Raw genomic sequence first — 18,534 nt, 5'->3', positions numbered from 1 at the left:
GCCAAGTCATATGAGAACTAACAACTCATTTTAAGACGAGCGGTTAGGTATAATAACAACGCTATCTCAAACTAATGCAGTGTATGCCATGATATTCTTGTACTTGTGCAGTAGATATGGCCTAAACTGGCACAGAAAATTAAGATTTATCCATTTCAGTCTAAGCATCTTTTTAACAGCGTGACAAGTCTTAATTACTATCTGATACTGATAATTAGCTTTTATAAGTTTTTGGAATATTATTCCTTCAGTTTTCATTGTTGTTGGAGATCTAAATAAATAAATGTTTAAAAACTTTTTCTTTGTCTCAATCCAATCTTTCTTTTCCTTTTCAGTTCACTTCTGGTACACGAATTGACATTGAATTCAATACGCTAGCTTAACACTTCCTGGTTCAAACTTTGTACTCTTCATTAATTATATCTCAATTTGATTGTTTAAAGAGATCCATAGTTATTTGCTTTGTTCATACTTGGCCCAGTTGCCTTGCAGAGGATCCTGTGCCATTTGGTCCTCTAACCTACTGCAATCTTCAGTGATAAAGGTCTAGAAACTGCAACAGCATGCCTACTGAACAGTAAGCGCCATTTGCTGGATGGCGACAGTAAATGCTGGTCTATTATAGGTCAGCATCCCATATTACTGTACTCTCAGACACAAATATAGTCATGCAGCTCTAACCCTACTTTTGGCCTGTTCCAATACTCTTGAGCTAAACAGTTAATCAATAAATGGTCCATTCCTATGTCTGAGCAGTGATGTGTCCCCAATTAATGATACACAATTACCATTCACCAATCCCACTTCAATCACCTACCAACAATCAACATCTACCATAAAATGAATCTTATATGTTTCAAGTAAGCAGTACAGTGAAGGTTCCTGGGAGGAGGGGGGATATCCTATGATGAAAAGTTGATTCAATTGGGCGTATGTTTTCTGGAGTTTAGAAGAGTGAGAAGTGATATCATTAGCAATTCAAGATTTTGAAGGGGATTGATAGGGTAGAAGCTAGGACATCTAGAACGGCACAGTGGTTAGCACTGCTGCCTCACAGCGCCAGGGACCTGGGTTCAATTCCGGTCTCGGGTCACTGTCTGTGTGGAGTTTGTATGTTCTTCCTGTGTCTGCGTGGATTTCTTCCCGGTGCTCCGGTTTCCTCCCACAGTCCAAAGATGTGCAGGTTAGGTGGATTGGCCATATTAAATTGTCCCATAGTGTCAGGGAGATTAGCAGTGTAAATACATGGGGTTACGAGGATAGGGCCTGGGTGGGATTGTGGTCAGTGCAGGCCCGACAGGCCAAATGTCCTCTTTCTGCACTGTAGAGATTCTATGATTCTATGAACCTAGTCTCAGGATAAGGGGTTGATTATTTAGGACCTTGCCTCATGCCATCCCTACCTATATGTATTTCTGCCTTAAGACATCCAAGAATTGTCACCTGGCCAAATAGTGGTGAGGGAGGCTGAAGTTCTAGAGGGAGAACAGACGAGGAGGAAGAAGCACTGTCACTTGATCTGACATTGTCCTTCACCAGCCCCGATATAGGCATTGCACAAACCTTAGAAGGTAGCGTGGATCTGCACGTGGTTATGAGACAGGTTAAGAAGCAGATAATGTGTCTGGATATGGCATGAATAGCTGAATAGCAGCCAGCCAAGTGCAAAGTGAAGGAATAAAGAAAAAAATGAGATGAAAAATTAGCAAAGGGAAGCAAACAACATAAAGCAAAGTGGAGGCAGCGATCATAATCTTAAATTGCTAGACTCAGTATTGAGTCCAGCAAGTTTAGAGTGTTGAGTCAAATGATGAGGTGCTGTTCCTCCACCTTGCTTTGAGTTTCATTGGAGGATCCTGTAAACCACATTGGATGAGGTATGGGGGTGGAGGTTGGAGGGAATTCTTGGTTGAGGAAAAGGAAACCGTATCAGAAATGCCAGTAAAGAAGGTTACCTCATCTGAACAGCTGCGACAAAGATGGAGAATCTTGAAGAATGGAATAGAATCTGAAATTTGGATGCAAGGAAGTATAATCAAGATGGGTGTGAGTGTCCCTAGGTTCCTGCTGCATATTAGTTGTTAAGAGCACATCTTCCCCTGCCCTCTCCTTTCAGTATTCAGCTGTGACAGCCTGGTCCACTCAGTTACCCCAACACCCCTCCCATTTCTATGTCACCCTTCCATGCAAGCGCAGGAGATGCCACACCTGACCTTTTACCTCCTCCCTTCTCACCATGGGCCCCAAACATTCCTTCTAAGTGAAACAGTGATTTTGTGCTTCTTTCAATTCAGTATTCTGTGTTCGCTGTTCACAATGTGATCTACATTTGATTTGATTTCATTTATTATTGTCACATGTATTAGCATACAGTGAAAAGTATTGTTTCTTGTGCGCTATACCGATGAAGCATACCTTTCATAGAGAAGGAAATGAGAGATTGCAGAATGTAGTGTTACAGTCGTAGCTAGGGTGTACAGAAAGATCAACTTAATGCAAGGTAGGTCCATTCAAAAGTCTGATGGCAGCAGGGAAGAAGCTGTTCTTGAGTCGGTTGGTACGTGACCTCAGACTTTTGTATCTTTTTCCCGACGGAAGGTGGTGGAAGAATGTCTGGGGTGCACAGGATCCTTAATTATACTGGCTGCTTTGCTGAGGCAGCAGGAAGTGCAGACAGAGACCAAACACAGACTGGGCAACCACTTTGTGGAACATTCACTCCCCAAGCATGACACTGAAATTCTTTTGGCTAGTTATTTTCATCTTGCTTCCTCTCTGTCCTCGGCCTGCTATGCTTTGCAATGAAGCTCAAAGCAAGCTCGAGGGACAGTGCCTCAAGTTTTGATTTAACACTACAGCTTTCTGGACTCAACACTGAGTTCAACAGTTTTGGATCATAACTTATCTCTCACACGTTGTTTCATTTTGTTTTGCGGATTCAATTTTCTTCTCATTTTGTTCTTTGTTCCTTCAATTTTCATTAAGATTGCTGCTATTTTACCATTCATACCTCTTCATCACACATATTTTGTTCCTTTACATGTCCCATTACAACTCTCTTTGGCTTTTGTACCATAGAACCTTGTGTCATTTAATTTCTCCCATCTTCCACCCTATCACAGACCATCCCTTTCATTCATCCTTCTCCCTCCGCCCATTCACTTGCCCAAAGCCCTTTACATTTCTACCTTTCCTCAGTTAAGAAAGATTATCAACCTGAAATGTTAACTGTTTCTCTCTCCACAGATGCTACCTGACCTGTTGAGTACTTCTTGCATTTTCTGCTTTCATTTCAGATTTGCAGCATCTGCAGTATTTTGCTTCTGTAATGGCACCCCACAAGAGGATGCGCAAGAATGATAGGTTGTGTATAGTATGGAGTATCGGTCACTCAGATGGATAAAGTTGTATGAGTGGTTTTTTTTGTACTGAATTTGTTTTTGGGATTGCAGCCAACAGGATGCAGTGATAAAAGCAAAAAACTGCGGAAGCTGAAATCTGAAACAAAAACAGAAAATGCTGCAAAATCTCAGCTGGTCTGACAGCATCTGTGGAGAGAGAATAGAACCAACGTTTCGAGTCTGGATGGCCCTTAATTAGAGCTCATCAAGGGTCATCCAGACTCAAAGTGTTGGCTCTATTCTCTCTCCGTAGAAGCTGTCAGACCTGCTGAGATTTTCCAGCATTTTCTGAGGATGCTGCGATAGTTGGTCACAGAGGGACCATTAGGTGTGGAACCTAATGCGCCGATGTGTCAGACAAGATGAGGTACCCTGAGCTGGGGCTCGAACATTGAACAACAGAGATCTAGGGTATCAGAACCTCACGATGTACATATTGACAGCTCACTTTGAACATGGATAAGCTGGCTGCCTCCCTTCCTCCTCTTCCCTTCCCCTAAGGTGCTTGCCAAATCTTTGGGCTGTAGCTTATGTAGCACAGAATCAATTAGGTTTCTCCTTCCACTGCTGAATGTCTAATCCTCAGGATATTGAGCAGATGATCATTCACTGTAATCTAGGCCTGTTGGTTTATTGACTAATTGACATCAAACACAATGTGCAGAGTTCCCTAGTCGGCTGCAGTCATCAATTTTGGGAAAAATTGCATCCAATTTGAAAAGTGTATCGCCCCCTTCTGGTTCCCACTCAAAATCATTTGCGTATCACCAAAAACAAAATCTGCCATGCATCAGTGCAGTCAGGCAGTGTTTTAAAACACGTGCTTTTCAGCAAAAGTATTTTGCTTTAAAAAATATTCCTTGCTGCATTCATGTGTGCTAACTTTATAAAGTTAGATTACTAAACCTGGAAAGGAGTTTATCACAAAAAAAATTACCTGTGAGTGATCCAAATTTAAATGACTGAGGATGACTTCAAAAAATATATACGAAACCAATTGCTAGTTAGAGTGGGGTACAATGGTCAGGTCCTTTGTAAGTTAGATAGATTAAAGAAAACATTAAAAAACTGACTTAGTCGTGTCATTGTGCCCAACGGTTTTAGTTGAATTTTTGGAGTCTCTTTGGAGACCTGCAAACAAGTGCATTAGAGACTCCCAATTGTAATTAAATCATCCTTGAGGCATAGCCCATTCTGTGGATGGGTCCTGCTTTGTGCGATTTTGGACACGAGTTGGGTTGAATGTAATTTGCACCTACGTCGGTTATGTTGATATTGGTCGAATTGTATCGAAACAGTCAATGCAATGGAGCAAAGCTTCCAGACCAACATCTGAGATTATCAGCCCTGGCCCCACTATTGCCCTCAGCTACACAAAAACTGTCACATCTTGGAAAGAGTGGCAACCACCAAGTGGAGTCACTGAAGAACTAATTATTGATAGGAATAACTAGCGTGTGAAAGATGTTACCAATTACTTTGACTCCAGTCTCCAGATTACCTGGGAGAGCTCGCACTCAGCCCAGGATTCATGTGCTTTGGCCTGATTAGCCAAACGGGTCATATGATCCTCTGAAACAACGTCCCTTAAAGGAACTCGCAACTACATCACTCCCCCTTCAAGTCCCTTATTAACACCTCCCAACAAAAGTTTAACTATTCACAATATAATGAAATAAATGAATTCTCTAACATTATATGGTCAGTCAGAGGCTTTCCTCTCCCTCTGGAAGCAACGCAATTCAACAGGAGGTGCCTCAACAGTTGGGGCAGATTTGGTTTGAATTTCTGAAATTAGACTTCCAGTTTGTCAAGGTGCATCAGTGCAGATCACTTCTCCAGTTCCCACTGGAACACAACTCCATCTTCCCTCAGGCTGACTTATTCCATACTGCTTTCAACTGCATCAACATTACTGGTGTGCATACTCAGAGGGGGCTGTCCCACTGGTTCTCTATGCAAGTCTCTTCTTCTCAAGTGATCGAGACGCTTCTTCATAATTTTATCTTGAACTTCTACTTCATAGGCTACCGGGCCCATCTTGGACATGCCAACACCTGGTTCCCAACTCTGACCAGTCCTAAAATTTTAGCATATACTAGATCATCCACTTTGAGTGTTTCCTCAGGCTTTGTAGAATCATGATGTTTCTTTTGCACACTCTGCTTTGCCTTCACCCTCCATGTCAAATTTGGAAACACCAGGTCCAACCTGGTTCGAGTATGCCTACCCATCAGCAACTCAACAGAAGTTACTCCAGCGGTCACATCGGACGTCGTTCTCTGGGTAATAGAGATGCTGTTGGTTGTTTTCTCATGGCTGCTTTAAAAGTTTGCACAGTCCTCTCAGCCATTCCATTCGAGGAAGGGTGTGGTATGTATATCCACATTATAGAAACATAAGATTATAAAGGGAATAGATAAGATAGAAGCAGGGAAGTTGTTTCCACTGGTGGGTGAAACTAGAACTAGGGGGCATAGCCTCAAAATAAGGGGAAGCAGATTTAGGACTGAGTTGAGGAGGAACTTCTTCACACAAAGGGTTGTGAATCTATGGAATTCCCTGCCCAGTGAAGCAGTTGAGGCTATCTCATTGAATGTTTTTAAGGCAAGGATAGATCAATTTTGAACAGTAAAGGAATTAAGGGTTATGATGAGCGGGCGGGTAAGTGGAGCTGAGTCCATAAAAGACCAGCCATGATCTTATTGAATGGCGAAGTAGGCTCGAGGGATCAGATAGCCTACTCCTGCTCTGAGTTCTTATGTTCTTATGTTCTATATGCTTAATGCCATTTGACTACATGAAATACCGCAATTCCTCGCTGGTAACTGCTGTCCCATTGGCTGAAACCAACACTGCTAACAAACCATAGGTGGCGAAGGTTTGCCTTAACTTTTCCACTGTTGCAAAATAAGTTGTGGACTTCATTTCATAGATGTCTAGCCATTTTAGGAGTGCGTCCACTACAATTAGTAACATTATGCCAAAGAATAGGCCTACCAAATCACCCATGGCTGACTTGGCCACTCCCAACAGTGCATCAGGGTGGCTGACGGTAAGTTTTGTTGTACCTGACATTGGTTGCACTGTTTAACCATGCTATATCTGCTTCTAACATCATAGCTGCGAGCCAACATTTTCATCTTGGACATCCTTCAGTGGACACTGTGTAGTTCCTCCAATAATAACTTCCTGCCAGGTATGGGGATGACCACCCCCGCTGCCCACAGAAGGATGCCATCTTGACAACTCGATTCATCCTTCCTGATTTGAAAATGTTTTAGTTGTCGAGACATTTTATCGTAACGCTAACCAAGAAGAACCATATGCTTAATGCTGGACAATATTGTTTCCTTCTGAGTCCAGTATTTGATCTGTTATGATGACACAGGTAGCGTGTTGAGGAAATTCAAGGCAAGGATAATTTTTTGTAGCACTGGCAGGGAAGGAATTCTTTCTGAAATTGATATTTATGTTCCCAGTCTGCATTGGATGGTATATTCATAGGCAGCCACTAATAAAGCCCAATGCTGTATTCATGCAGGAGCCATTGGAGGGATGGCTTTATCTTCTCTAAATAAGCCTAGCAGGGGCTTATGGTCAGTAATTACGGTGAACTGTTGTCTATAAACATATTGGTAGAATTCTTTTAACCTAAAAGATGATGACCAACCCCTCTTTCTCAATCTGTGAATAAGCCTTTTCTACATGAGTTAGGGTCCTTGAAACATAGTTGGTCTTTCTAACCCATCCTTCATTTTATGTGACAAAACAGCTCCATTTCCATAAGGAGATGTATCACAAGTAAGAATGATAAGGGTCAAAATGGACTAAAAGGCAGGGCGACTGCAGGGCTTGTTTCATTTGAATGAAGGCTTCCTTTTTGCTGTGCCTCCCAGTACCATCTCTGGTGTTTTATAATAATGCATGTTGAGGTGCCAACATTGTAGACAAGTTTGGAATAAGCCTTCCATAATAATTTACTATTGCAAGAAAGGATTTTAACTCTCACACCCACTGCTTCTCCTCTCCATCTATCTGCTTTGAAGTAGTATTGCAATAATTCAACAGTATTGAATCCAATCCTCTGAATTAGGGTCAAATGGCTCAAGCTTTCCCATTGGAGGCATTATGATAACTCACTGACTGCTGAATAGGTGTGCTTCCAATGATGTGTGCACAAGGTCTGCTCTGCTGCTTCCCGTGGCAAATGGAAAGCACTTCATTAATTTTCCTTGCCAAATGTATTACACGGAATTTTCCTATCCCGCCCGCAACAGGAATCATAGCAGGCGGGGGTTGGGGTGGGGGTGGCGGAGACCATGCAAAGTTCCGTTGACCTCAGGTAGGATTTTTCGGCTTTGGGGCGAGCGTGGCCGGAAAATCCCGCCCAATATCTTGGAGAAAGTGGTGACCACCAAATGACTAATGAAAGAACTATTTAATAGGATTAACTATATACATAGAGTGAGAAAGATGCTACCGATTACAAAGAACAACAAAGAACAAAGAACAATACAGCACAGGAACAGGCCCTTCGGCCCTCCAAGCCCGCGCCGCTCCCCGGTCCAGGATTGAATCCTGAATCCAGGATCCCCGCCCAATTTTCCAGCCTATCTACATCCTAATATCCTATCCACCGAGCTGTCCCTCACAGCTACGATGCTTTGTTCATCACAACCTATTGACTCACCCCCACCCCCCCATTCCAGACCATGTGATCTCCAGGGAGAGGCGAAAACCCAGAGTGAAAACCCCAGGGCCAATATGGGGAAAAAAAATCTGGGAAATTCCTCTCCGACCCCCTGAGGCGATCGAAACGAGTCCAGGAGATCACACTGGCCCTGATCAGAAAATGCTTCCCAACCCTATTCATTTCTACTTCTGCTTTACGAACACCATCTGAATTCCCTGCCCCCCGAGACAGGTTCCCAACTATCCGCAGTCTCGCTCTGTACTGGCACCAGCAAGATGATCATAGAATGAAGCCTTGAAACGAGAAACAAAGTACAATTAGCCCGCGCCGCTCCCTGGTCCAAACTAGACCACTCTTTTGTATCCCTCCATTCCCACTCCGTTCATATAGCTGTCTAGATAAGTCTTAAACGTTCCCAGTGAGTCCGCCTCCACCACCTTGCCCGGCAACACATTCCAGGCCCCCACGACCCTCTGTGTAAAATATGTCCTTCTGATATCTGTGTTAAACCTCCCCCCCTTCACCTTGAACCTATGACCCCTCGTGAACGTCACCACCGACCCGGGGAAAAGCTTCCCACCGTTCACCCTATCTATGCCTTTCATAATTTTATACACCTCTATTAAGTCTCCCCTCATCCTCCGTCTTTCCAAGGAGAACAACCCCAGTTTCCCCAATCTCTCCTCATAACCAAGCCCCTCCATACCAGGCAACATCCTGGTAAACCTCCTCTGTACTCTCTCCAAAGCCTCCACGTCCTTCTGGTAGTGTGGCGACCAGAACTGGACGCAGTATTCCAAATGCGGCCGAACCAACGTTCTATACATCTGCAACATCAGACCCCAACTTTTATACTCTATGCCCCGTCCTATAAAGGCAAGCATGCCATATGCCTTCTTCACCACCTTCTCCACCTGTGACGTCACCTTCAAAGATCTGTGGACTTGCACACCCAGGTCCCTCTGCGTCTCTACACCCTTTATGGTTCTTCCATTTATCGTGTAGCTCCTCCCTACATTATTCCCACCAAAATGCATCACTTCGCATTTATCAGGATTGAACTCCATCTGCCATTTCTTTGCCCAAATTTCCAGCCTATCTATATCCTTCTGTAGCCTCTGACAATGTTCCTCACTATCTGCAAGTCCTGCCAGTTTTGTGTCGTCCGCAAACTTACTGATCACCCCAGTTACTCCTTCTTCCAGATCATTTATATAAATCACAAACAGCAGAGGTCCCAATACAGAGCCCTGCGGAACACCACTAGTCACAGGCCTCCAGCCGGAAAAAGACCCTTCCACTACCACCCTCTGTCTTCTATGACCAAGCCAGTTCTCCACCCATCTAGCCACCTCCCCATTTATCCCATGAGATCCAACCTTTTTCACTAGCCTACCATGAGGGAATTGTCAAACGCTTTACTAAAGTCCATATAGACAACATCCACGGCCCTTCCTTCGTCAACCATTCTGGTCACTTCTTCAAAAAACACCACCAGGTTAGTGAGGCAGGACCTCCCTCTCACAAAACCATGCTGACTATCGTTAATGAGTTTATTCCTTTCTAAATGCGCATACATCCTATCTCTAAGAATCTTCTCCAACAACTTCCCCACCACGGACGTCAAGCTCACCGGCCTATAATTACCCTGGTTATCCTTCCTACCCTTCTTAAATAACGGGACCACATTAGCTATCCTCCAATCCTCTGGGACCTCACCTGCGTCCAGTGACGAGACAAAGATTTGCGTCAGAGGCCCAGCGATTTCATCTCTCGTCTCCCTGAGCAGCCTTGGATAGATTCCATCAGGCCCATTACTTTGACTCTAGTCTCCAGACTGCCTGAGAGAGCTCATGCTCAGCCCCAGGATTTGTGCGCTTCAGCCTGATTGGCCAAATGGGTCACATGACCCTCCAAAACCTCATCCCTTAAAGGGCCTCGCTACTCTAAGAACCATCATCACTAATAATAGTTATAAAATAATATGTGTGTGCTTTTTTATTTGTTCCCACTTGCAGCTCCCAGTTGTTTGCAAACTTCTGTCAGGTTCTGATTTTCACAGTGCAATCTCAGTAATAGAATTCCACAGCATCACGGTGAAAACTAATCCACTCATAATGGAGCTCTCAAACATACAGTTTGTTCACAGAGTGATTGAAAACTCCTTGTCTGTTCGGTTATAATGCACTATGGGTAGCCATGATTCATTCTGTGCAATCATTCATTGAGTGTAATCTCCACTCAAACTCCGTTCCCTCATTACCAACTCCATTCCTCTCCCTGGCAACTGTCTGAGATGAAGCCAGTCTGTTCACAATCTTGGTGTCACATTTGATCCCGATGAGCTTCTGACCTCATATTCAGGCTATCACTAATGTCATCTATTTCCACTTCCGTAACATCTCCCGATTCATACTCCGATTCAGCTCATTTGCTGCTGAAACCCTTCTTCATGTCTTTGTTACCTCTATGCTTGCCTATTCCAATTCACTCTTGGCTAGTATCCTGCATTCTAACTCCTGCGAACTTGAGCTCATCCAAAACTCTGCAGCCTCTTTCTGAATTTGCACTAAGTGCTCTTCCCCTATCACCTCTGTGCTGACCTACACTGTCTCCCATTCAGGAAACATCTTGATTTTAAAAATGATCATCCTTATTTTCTAACCCCTCCCTGGCCTCACCCTTCTATATTTTTGTAAGCCCCTCCAACCCCACGGGCCTCGGAGATATCTGTGCTCCTCTAATTCTGGCGTCTTCAACATTCCTAATGCTAATCGCTCCATTATTGATAGCCATGCCGCCAGTTGCCTTGGTCGAGAACTCTGAAATTCCCTCCCTACACACCTCTGCCTCTTTCCTTCATTTTTCTCTTAGACCTCTTCAAACTTATCTCTCTGATCAAACATTGAGTCATCCAACGTCTAGTCATCTTTATGTAGCTCAGTTTTGTTTTTCAATGTTCCTGTGAGGAACAAACAATGATGGGCAGGAAAAGGCTTTCTCATCTGATATACAATCATAGAATCTAGCATCACAATATATATGCTCACTATCCCTTCCCTCGCCACCTGAAAGCCATGTAATTTCCTATAAGTGGTGAAGAGTTAGATAAAAATCCAAAAGCAATTTGTGGAAACAAGCCTGGAAAATGTGAACATTGATGCAGTCACAGAAATTATGCAACCTGCAGGTCCTGAGACTGGACAATCCAAATTCAGGTCACAGATCTGGCTCTTATTAAGAGCTTCTGAGAGAAGTCAAACATAATCCTTAACAAAGGCATTAAAAGACAGTCCAATGCATACCTGTAACTGTGATACCATGAAAGTAGTTGAGGTTTTAAGTTTTAATGAGATGATTTTTTGAATGTTAAAAATTTCAGTTGTTGAGGAAACAAAGGCTTATTTTCGAATGCCTTATTTTATTGCCAGTGTAAGGTATTGAGTAAAGTATAGGCTGTTGGTATTGAGTTCACATATGCATACTTCTGTGACGTTTCTGACTTGTTCCTTTGCAAGTTGTCAGATTTTGTTTTTCAATGTTCCTGTGAGGAGCTCTGGATTATTATTACATTAAAGATGTTATATAAATTGTTGTTCATTGCTGCAATGATCTTATTGAAGATGATTGCATCAGCATAATGGTCTTAGCTGCGGGATAATGATATCCTACACCTAACTGAAGCCTTCCTGTCTGACTTTATCTTACACCACTTGCCATGCCTGGTCTGTTGCAATAGTGGCCTGGCTCTTATAATCAAATCTCAGGTCAATCTGTCCCATTATTACTCTGGTACTTTCTTCCACTTTGAGCATCTCACTTTATTCCATCCCTCTCATCTCTCCTTTTTCTCTCACTAAATATCATGCCCATTTTCTCCTTTAGCGTCTGTGCTAAGTGACTGTTCAGTGGGGTGGGCACAGTAAGAAGTCCAACTAGGGGTTCATTTGGAATCACGAGCTTTCGGAGCGCTGCTCCTTCATCAGATGAATGGAGGTTAGTTCACAAACACATATATAGGCAAAGACACAATTGCAAGATAATTACAGATTGGAATGTGAAGAACAGTTGGAATGCGAGTCTTTACAGGTAATCAAGTCTTTACAGGTATGAACAGTATGCCTGGAGAGAGGGATAAACCTGTTAGACTTTAGCCTGGTGTTCTTACTGTGCCCACTAAACTACAGACCACCCAATTTCTCATCTTGGTTCCCATATTAGCTAACATTGTTAATGGTCCTTTTTCAAGATTTGTCCTTCTCTCATTCAAATCTGCCATTACCAGTCCTTTGTGCAAGAAATGAAACCTTTCTCCTCCATCCGAGCAAATTATCACCCAGTATCAAATGTCTTCAAATATATTGCTGTCTCCTAAAAGGTTTTCCTATCATTCCTGGAACTCCATGTTTAAATCGCTCCAGTAAGGTTTCAGTCCCTGCCACAGCACCAAAACAGCTCTTATCAAAGTCACAAATGACATCCAATATGACTGTGACAAATGCAAACCATCACTTCTGCTCTTTTTGACCGAAGCTCTGACAAAAAATCATCCAGATTCGAAACGTTAGCTCTATTCTTTCTCCACTGATTCTATCAGAACTGCTGAGATTTTCCAGCATTTTCTGTTTCTGTTTCAGATTCCAGCATCCACAGTAATTTGCTTTTAGATTGACAATAAACTTCATTAGAACTTTTGAAACTTGTTTTCTGGCTTTTGTACAAATAATTTTGCAAATATGTAGAAACAATAATGCAATGGAAAACACTCCATCAGTGCAGCTGATAATGAATATACAAACAATGATGGGCAGGAAAAGGCTTTCTCATCCATTCAGCCTGATATACAATCATAGAATCTTGCATCACAATACATATGCTCACTAACCCTTCCCTCTCCACCTGAAAGCCATGTAATTTCCTATAAGTGGTGAAGAGTTAGATAAAAATCCAAAAGCAAATTGTGGAAACAAGCCTGGAAAATGTGAACATTGATGCAGTCACAGAAATTATGCAACCTGCAGGTCCTGAGACTGCACAATCCAAATTCAGGTCACAGATCTGGCTCTTATTAAGAGCTTCTGAGAGAAGTCAAACATAATCCTTAACAAAGGCATTAAAAGACAGTCCAATGCATACCTGTAACTGTGATACCATGAAAGTAGTTGAGGTTTTAAGCTTTAATGAGATGATTTTTTGAATGTTAAAAATTTCAGTTGTTGAGGAAACAAAGGCTTATTTTCGAATGCCCTATTTTATTGCCAGTGTAAGGTATTGAGTAAAGTATAGGCTGTTGATATTGAGTTCACATATGCATACTCCTGTGAAGTTCTAACTTGTTCCTTTGCAAGTTGTCAGATGAATACTAATTCTAATAAAACTATAATTAATGAAAAGAAAACCAATGCACTTAATTTTGTTCATTTTTTGAACAGTTGGGTTGATTTGAGTCATGGGGAATCAGTCTTTGGAGCGTAGAATTAAAAAAAAAATCAATGAGTGGACTAATGACATCTATAGCTAAATTGTTTCACTGATTTATTGTCCAGTAGCAGGAGTCTAACTCTAAATTATTTCTTCAAGGATTGCACACATTGAGCATCTTAGACATTTTTGCACTGACTTGTAAGGAACCATTTTTCCCGACTGATATTAATGTAATTTTGCCTTCATGTACCAACCACTAGCAAATTAGGAGCATCTGAAGCTCAGGAAGATGTTACTTTTAGCCTCTCCGTTGAGAAATGAACTAAAACAAATCCAAAGGGGAATAAAACCAAGTTAAACTTTGAAAACCTGTACCTTGAGTTTACGAACCGCATCCTTCACAATTTCAGTACCCTTTGGTTGTTCAACTTCAGCATTGCCAAGAAACTGAAAGATATAATTGCAAATATTGAATAAATGTGTGCACAACATTCAGTTTTACATCATCTGGCCGACTGTATAGGGTAATTTAAGATCCGACTGGAATGACACAGGTAGTAAAATCAAAATTGAAAAATAATTCAGTATTGAGAATAGGGGGTCCAATTGTAAATAGTTAACTTATTTATAAAGTATTAATTAAATATACAGAACAAAACACCTCAACATAAATATTGCAGTTAGTTCATCTGTCTACCTATTTAACTTTCCTGAAGCAAAGGAGTTTTCTCCAATGACAAGATTTGATAGAAACCAATCTCATGTCATTCATGTAAATTTCCTCTTAGCCTTTTGCCCCCTGCCAATTTGCAACGTCAAATGTAAAATGTGACTGGGCGTTGCTGGCTAGGCCAGTATTTATTGACCACCCCTAATTGCCCTCGAGAAGGTGGCGATGTACTGCCTTCTTGAACCACTGCAGTCCATCTAGTGGAGGTATACACATTGTGCTGTTAGGGAGGAAGTGCCAAGACTTTGACCCAATAACAATGAAGGAACGCCTATATATTTCCAAGTCAGGATGATGAGTGGCTTGGAGGACAACTTCCAAGTGGTCGTGTTTCCATGCATTTGCTGTCTTTGTCCTTCTGGATGGTGGAGGTCATGGGTTCGGAAGGTGCTGTCTAAGGAGCTTTGGTGAGTTCCAGCAGTGCGTCTTGTAGAGGGTAGACACTGCTGCCACTGTGCGTCGATGGTGGAGTGAATGCTTGTGGATGGGGTGCAAATCAAGTGGGCTGTTTTGTCCTGGATGGTGTCAAGCTTCTTGAGTGTTGTTGGAGCTACACTCATCCAGGCAAGTGGGGAGTATTCCAGCACATGCCTGACTTGTGCTCTGTAAATGGTGAACAGGCTTTGGGGATTCAGGATATGAGTTACTCGTTGCAGAATTCTTAGCCTCAGACCTGCCCTCATAGCCACAGTATTGCCTCTATTTATTGACTGTAAACTTAGCTTGTAAAGAAATTGGCACTTTTTAAGAATCAAAATATGTTGTGTCAAGTAGAAAGTAGCATGTTCTGTTCACATTATCGACAAATTTATTTAATTATAACTCCATGAATACAGTATTTATGTATGGAAATATTCCAGGGGTAATTTTGTTTTTTTACAAAATGAGTTAAGTGTACACTGGAGAGAATGAGTGAAACAATAGCACAACATTCCCTAGGCATGATGCTGCTTCTCCCCATCCAGAGAATATCATGTGCCTTTGGATCTACAGCTACATGTAACCCTTTAAATAGCAAATACCCAGTGTACACAATCGAGCAAACCTAAAAACAAATGTGTCATGTATGTAATTACCCTACACGTGAATGCCTTGTCTAAAAATATCTACACCTGAATGCATCTTCGTTCTTGTAAGGGCTCTGTACCCAGGCTTGGGTATATGTGTGCATATTAGCAGCAATTACATTGTTTAAAAGTCGGGGTTTAAAAAAAAGCCCAAAATTTTAGGTGTGGCAGGAAAGAATTACTTTTCCCATGTTGTATTGTGATTATTTTCAGCGATTCATTCCTTACATTTATCCTCACTGAAGCCTGCATTGTGTTGTTTGGCATCGATACATCACACTAAATTTGAAAAACTTCCTTTGATTGTAGCTTCGTTAACATTCCCTGCCTAATGTACTTACATTTTAAAATTCATTTACTGGATGTGGATTATCAGATAGGCCAGCACTTAATGCCCATCCCCTACTTGTCCTTGAGAGGGTGGTGGAGAGCTGTCTTCTTGACCTCTGCAGTACCTGAGGTGCAGGTACACCCATGTCATGCTGTCAGAGAGGGAGTTCCAGGATTTTGATTCTTCTCTGGCCACAGGAGAGGTGCCGGATAAGATCAATTATTTAGACTTGAATGTAAGAGGGTTAGGCCACAGCTGGAGTATTGTGTGCAGTGCTGGAATCCACAGCATGGGAGGTATTTGATAGCATTGGAAAGGGTGCAGAGGAGATTTACCAGGATATTGCCTGGGCTGGAGAGTTTTATATATGAGGAGGAATTGGATAGACTGGGGTTGTTTTCCTTGGAGCACAGAAGACTGAGGGGGGACAAGATTGAGATATATAAAATTATGGGGAGCAACCGTAGACAGGAAGACACCTTTCCCCTTGGTGGAGGGATCAATGATAAGGGGCATAGATTTAAGGTAAGGCACAGAAGATTTAGAGGGGGTGTAAGGAAAAACCTTTTCACCAAAAGTGTGGTTGGAGCCTGGAACTCACTGCATTTATGAAGTATTTAGATGTGCACTTGCGATGCCAAGGCATACAAGGCTATGGGCCAAGTGCTGGAAAATAGGATGAGAATAATTCGGCAGTTTGTCTTTGACTGGTGCATGCAATGGACTGAAGGACATTTTTCTGTGCTGTATACCTCCATGACTCTGAGCAGCCCACTGGCAATAGGTCCACTGCACTAGCATTCTACTCAATAGGCCTTCAAGGTAGGTCCATGGATTGGGGCGAGGAGCAGTAGGCCAGATTGTTCTTGTGAGACCTGTAACAGTATTCATGCTCCTTAAAAAACCCACAAAAAGAGGGAGGAATTTTGGCATTCTTTTTCGTGGGACTACTAGCTGACCCTCACCACAGCAGGCACACAGTCTTCTCAGTTCAATCCAAAAATGGTAAGTCAAGTCCTATGCACGACTGCCTGATTCAGGATGCTGCTCTGGCTAACCAGTATTAGGATGATGGAACCATTACCCTCAATTTCTGTGTTATAATGGGAGCGGGGGTTCTGAAAACTCACTCGTAGGGAATTTATTTTTTATCGATCTGATTTTATTTACTTATTTTTCAGTTTTACAGCACTTTAGAGAAATAAATACACATTTTATACAGAGAATGTAAAGAATGTTCAGCACACCAGGAAAATAAAGACCAATATTTAACTTATACACTTTTGTCTGTGGGTGCCACTGAGTTTGTTTTTTTCAACTGTTTTTGTTGAAAATATGATTGTTTCATTCATCATCCCTGAGAAATCATCAAAATCATCCCCTATAAGGAAATACCTTAATGATAAGGTATTACATTTTGATCAGAAAAATCAGGAAGTCACATATTGGGAAGTAAGAATCTAAATGGGGTAGAGGAGCAAAGGAAACTGGGAATACAAATGCTCAAATCACTAAACGCAGTCATACAGGGTTAATAATATTAGATAAACAAGATTAGAGGTTATTTCCAGAAATATAGAATTCAAAAGCAGAGAAGCTATGCCAAACTTTGGTGAGGTCAGGCTTGGAGTTCTGGTGCCACATTATAAGAAGGTTGTTAATGCATGAGAAAGGGTACACAAGGATGCTATCAAAAGCAGAGGTTATGCAGATCAGAAAATAATTAAACACATGGTCAAGGCCAGATGGATCCATCCATTCCTGGATAGACTTCCTTTTGTGTCCTCAGCACTCCCTCTCACAGCCACTGACGTCAAGCTGGTGTTTCTCTCTGACTACTGCCTCCTCCCTGGCTGACTGTCACCGACAAGTTGACCAAAGGGTTTGCTGGGGGACATGGAAGATGAATGTGAAATCAAGAAGGTTTTCATCCTCAAAGGTGTTCAGAAGGACAGAGGGAGAGACAGAAGAAAATGACCCAGCTCCAGAAAAGCATGCGGAATCTTCTCCTGCAGCAGTCAATGGGGGTCTATGTCATGGAGAATCTTCAAGAAATGAACAGCTAGCAGACTTCACTCATTGCTGGGGAGGCCTTCATCTTCTGGTCCAGAGTCCACTCCATGCAGCAGGATAACACATTTTTATTTCTTCTTCCATAGGTACAGAGAGAGAGCTCTGTGATCTGCAGCCGGAAGGAAGAATCTACTCTAAACTCATCACAGTCTAACATACAAAAGGTCAACAAATTGTTTTATGCTTGGCTGTATGAAATTAAGTCTCCAGTCAGCATGGCCTCCCACTCTATCTTGTCCTCTATCAGGGAGATTTTCAATAACAATAAGCAGGAATGTCTTTGGAAAGGCTTTGGAGAGAGTACAGAAAAGATTTACCAGGATGTTGCCTGGTATGGAGGGCATTAGCTATGAGGAGAGGTTGGAGAAACTTGGTTTGTTCTCACTGGAACGACGGAGGTTGAGGGGCGACCTGAGAGAAGTGTACAATATTATGAGAGGCATGGGCAGAGTGGATAGTCAGAAGCTTTTTCCCAGGGTGGAAGAATCAATTACTAGGGGGCACAGGTTTAAGGTATGAAGAGCAAGATTTAAAAGAGATGTACGAGGCAGATTTTTTACACAGAGTAGTGGGTGCCTGGAACTCGTTGTCGGGGGAGGTATGGAAGCGGATATGGTAGTGACTTTTAAGAAGCGTCTTGACAAATACATGAATAGGATGGAAATAGAGGGATATGGTCCCCGGAAGGATAGAGGGTTTTAGATAAGTCGGGCAGCATGGTCGGTGCAGACTTGGAGGGCCGGAGGGCCTGTTCCTGTGCTGTAATTTTCTTTGTTCTTTGTCTGGACAAGCTGCTAATGTTGGTTGAGTTG

The 18,534-nt window shown here is 42.3% G+C and overlaps 1 protein-coding gene across 3 annotated transcripts in view; it reads right to left on the bottom strand.

The window, feature by feature from the left end:
* The window catches only part of gulp1b (GULP PTB domain containing engulfment adaptor 1b), a 297,575-nt gene that overhangs the window by 108,949 nt on the left and 170,092 nt on the right, over positions 1-18,534 (bottom strand). For all 3 annotated transcript variants that reach the window (XM_078228542.1, XM_078228545.1, XM_078228544.1), the window contains exon 4: positions 13,897-13,968. In XM_078228542.1, coding sequence (XP_078084668.1) covers positions 13,897-13,968 — 72 coding nt within the window. The remainder of the gene's footprint in view (positions 1-13,896; positions 13,969-18,534) is intronic.

This window comes from Mustelus asterias, chromosome 14 (genome assembly GCF_964213995.1).
Source record: "Mustelus asterias chromosome 14, sMusAst1.hap1.1, whole genome shotgun sequence".
Lineage (NCBI taxonomy): Eukaryota > Metazoa > Chordata > Chondrichthyes > Carcharhiniformes > Triakidae > Mustelus > Mustelus asterias.
Note: the sequence above shows the minus strand (reverse complement) of the source record. Positions and strands in the feature narration are given on the sequence as shown.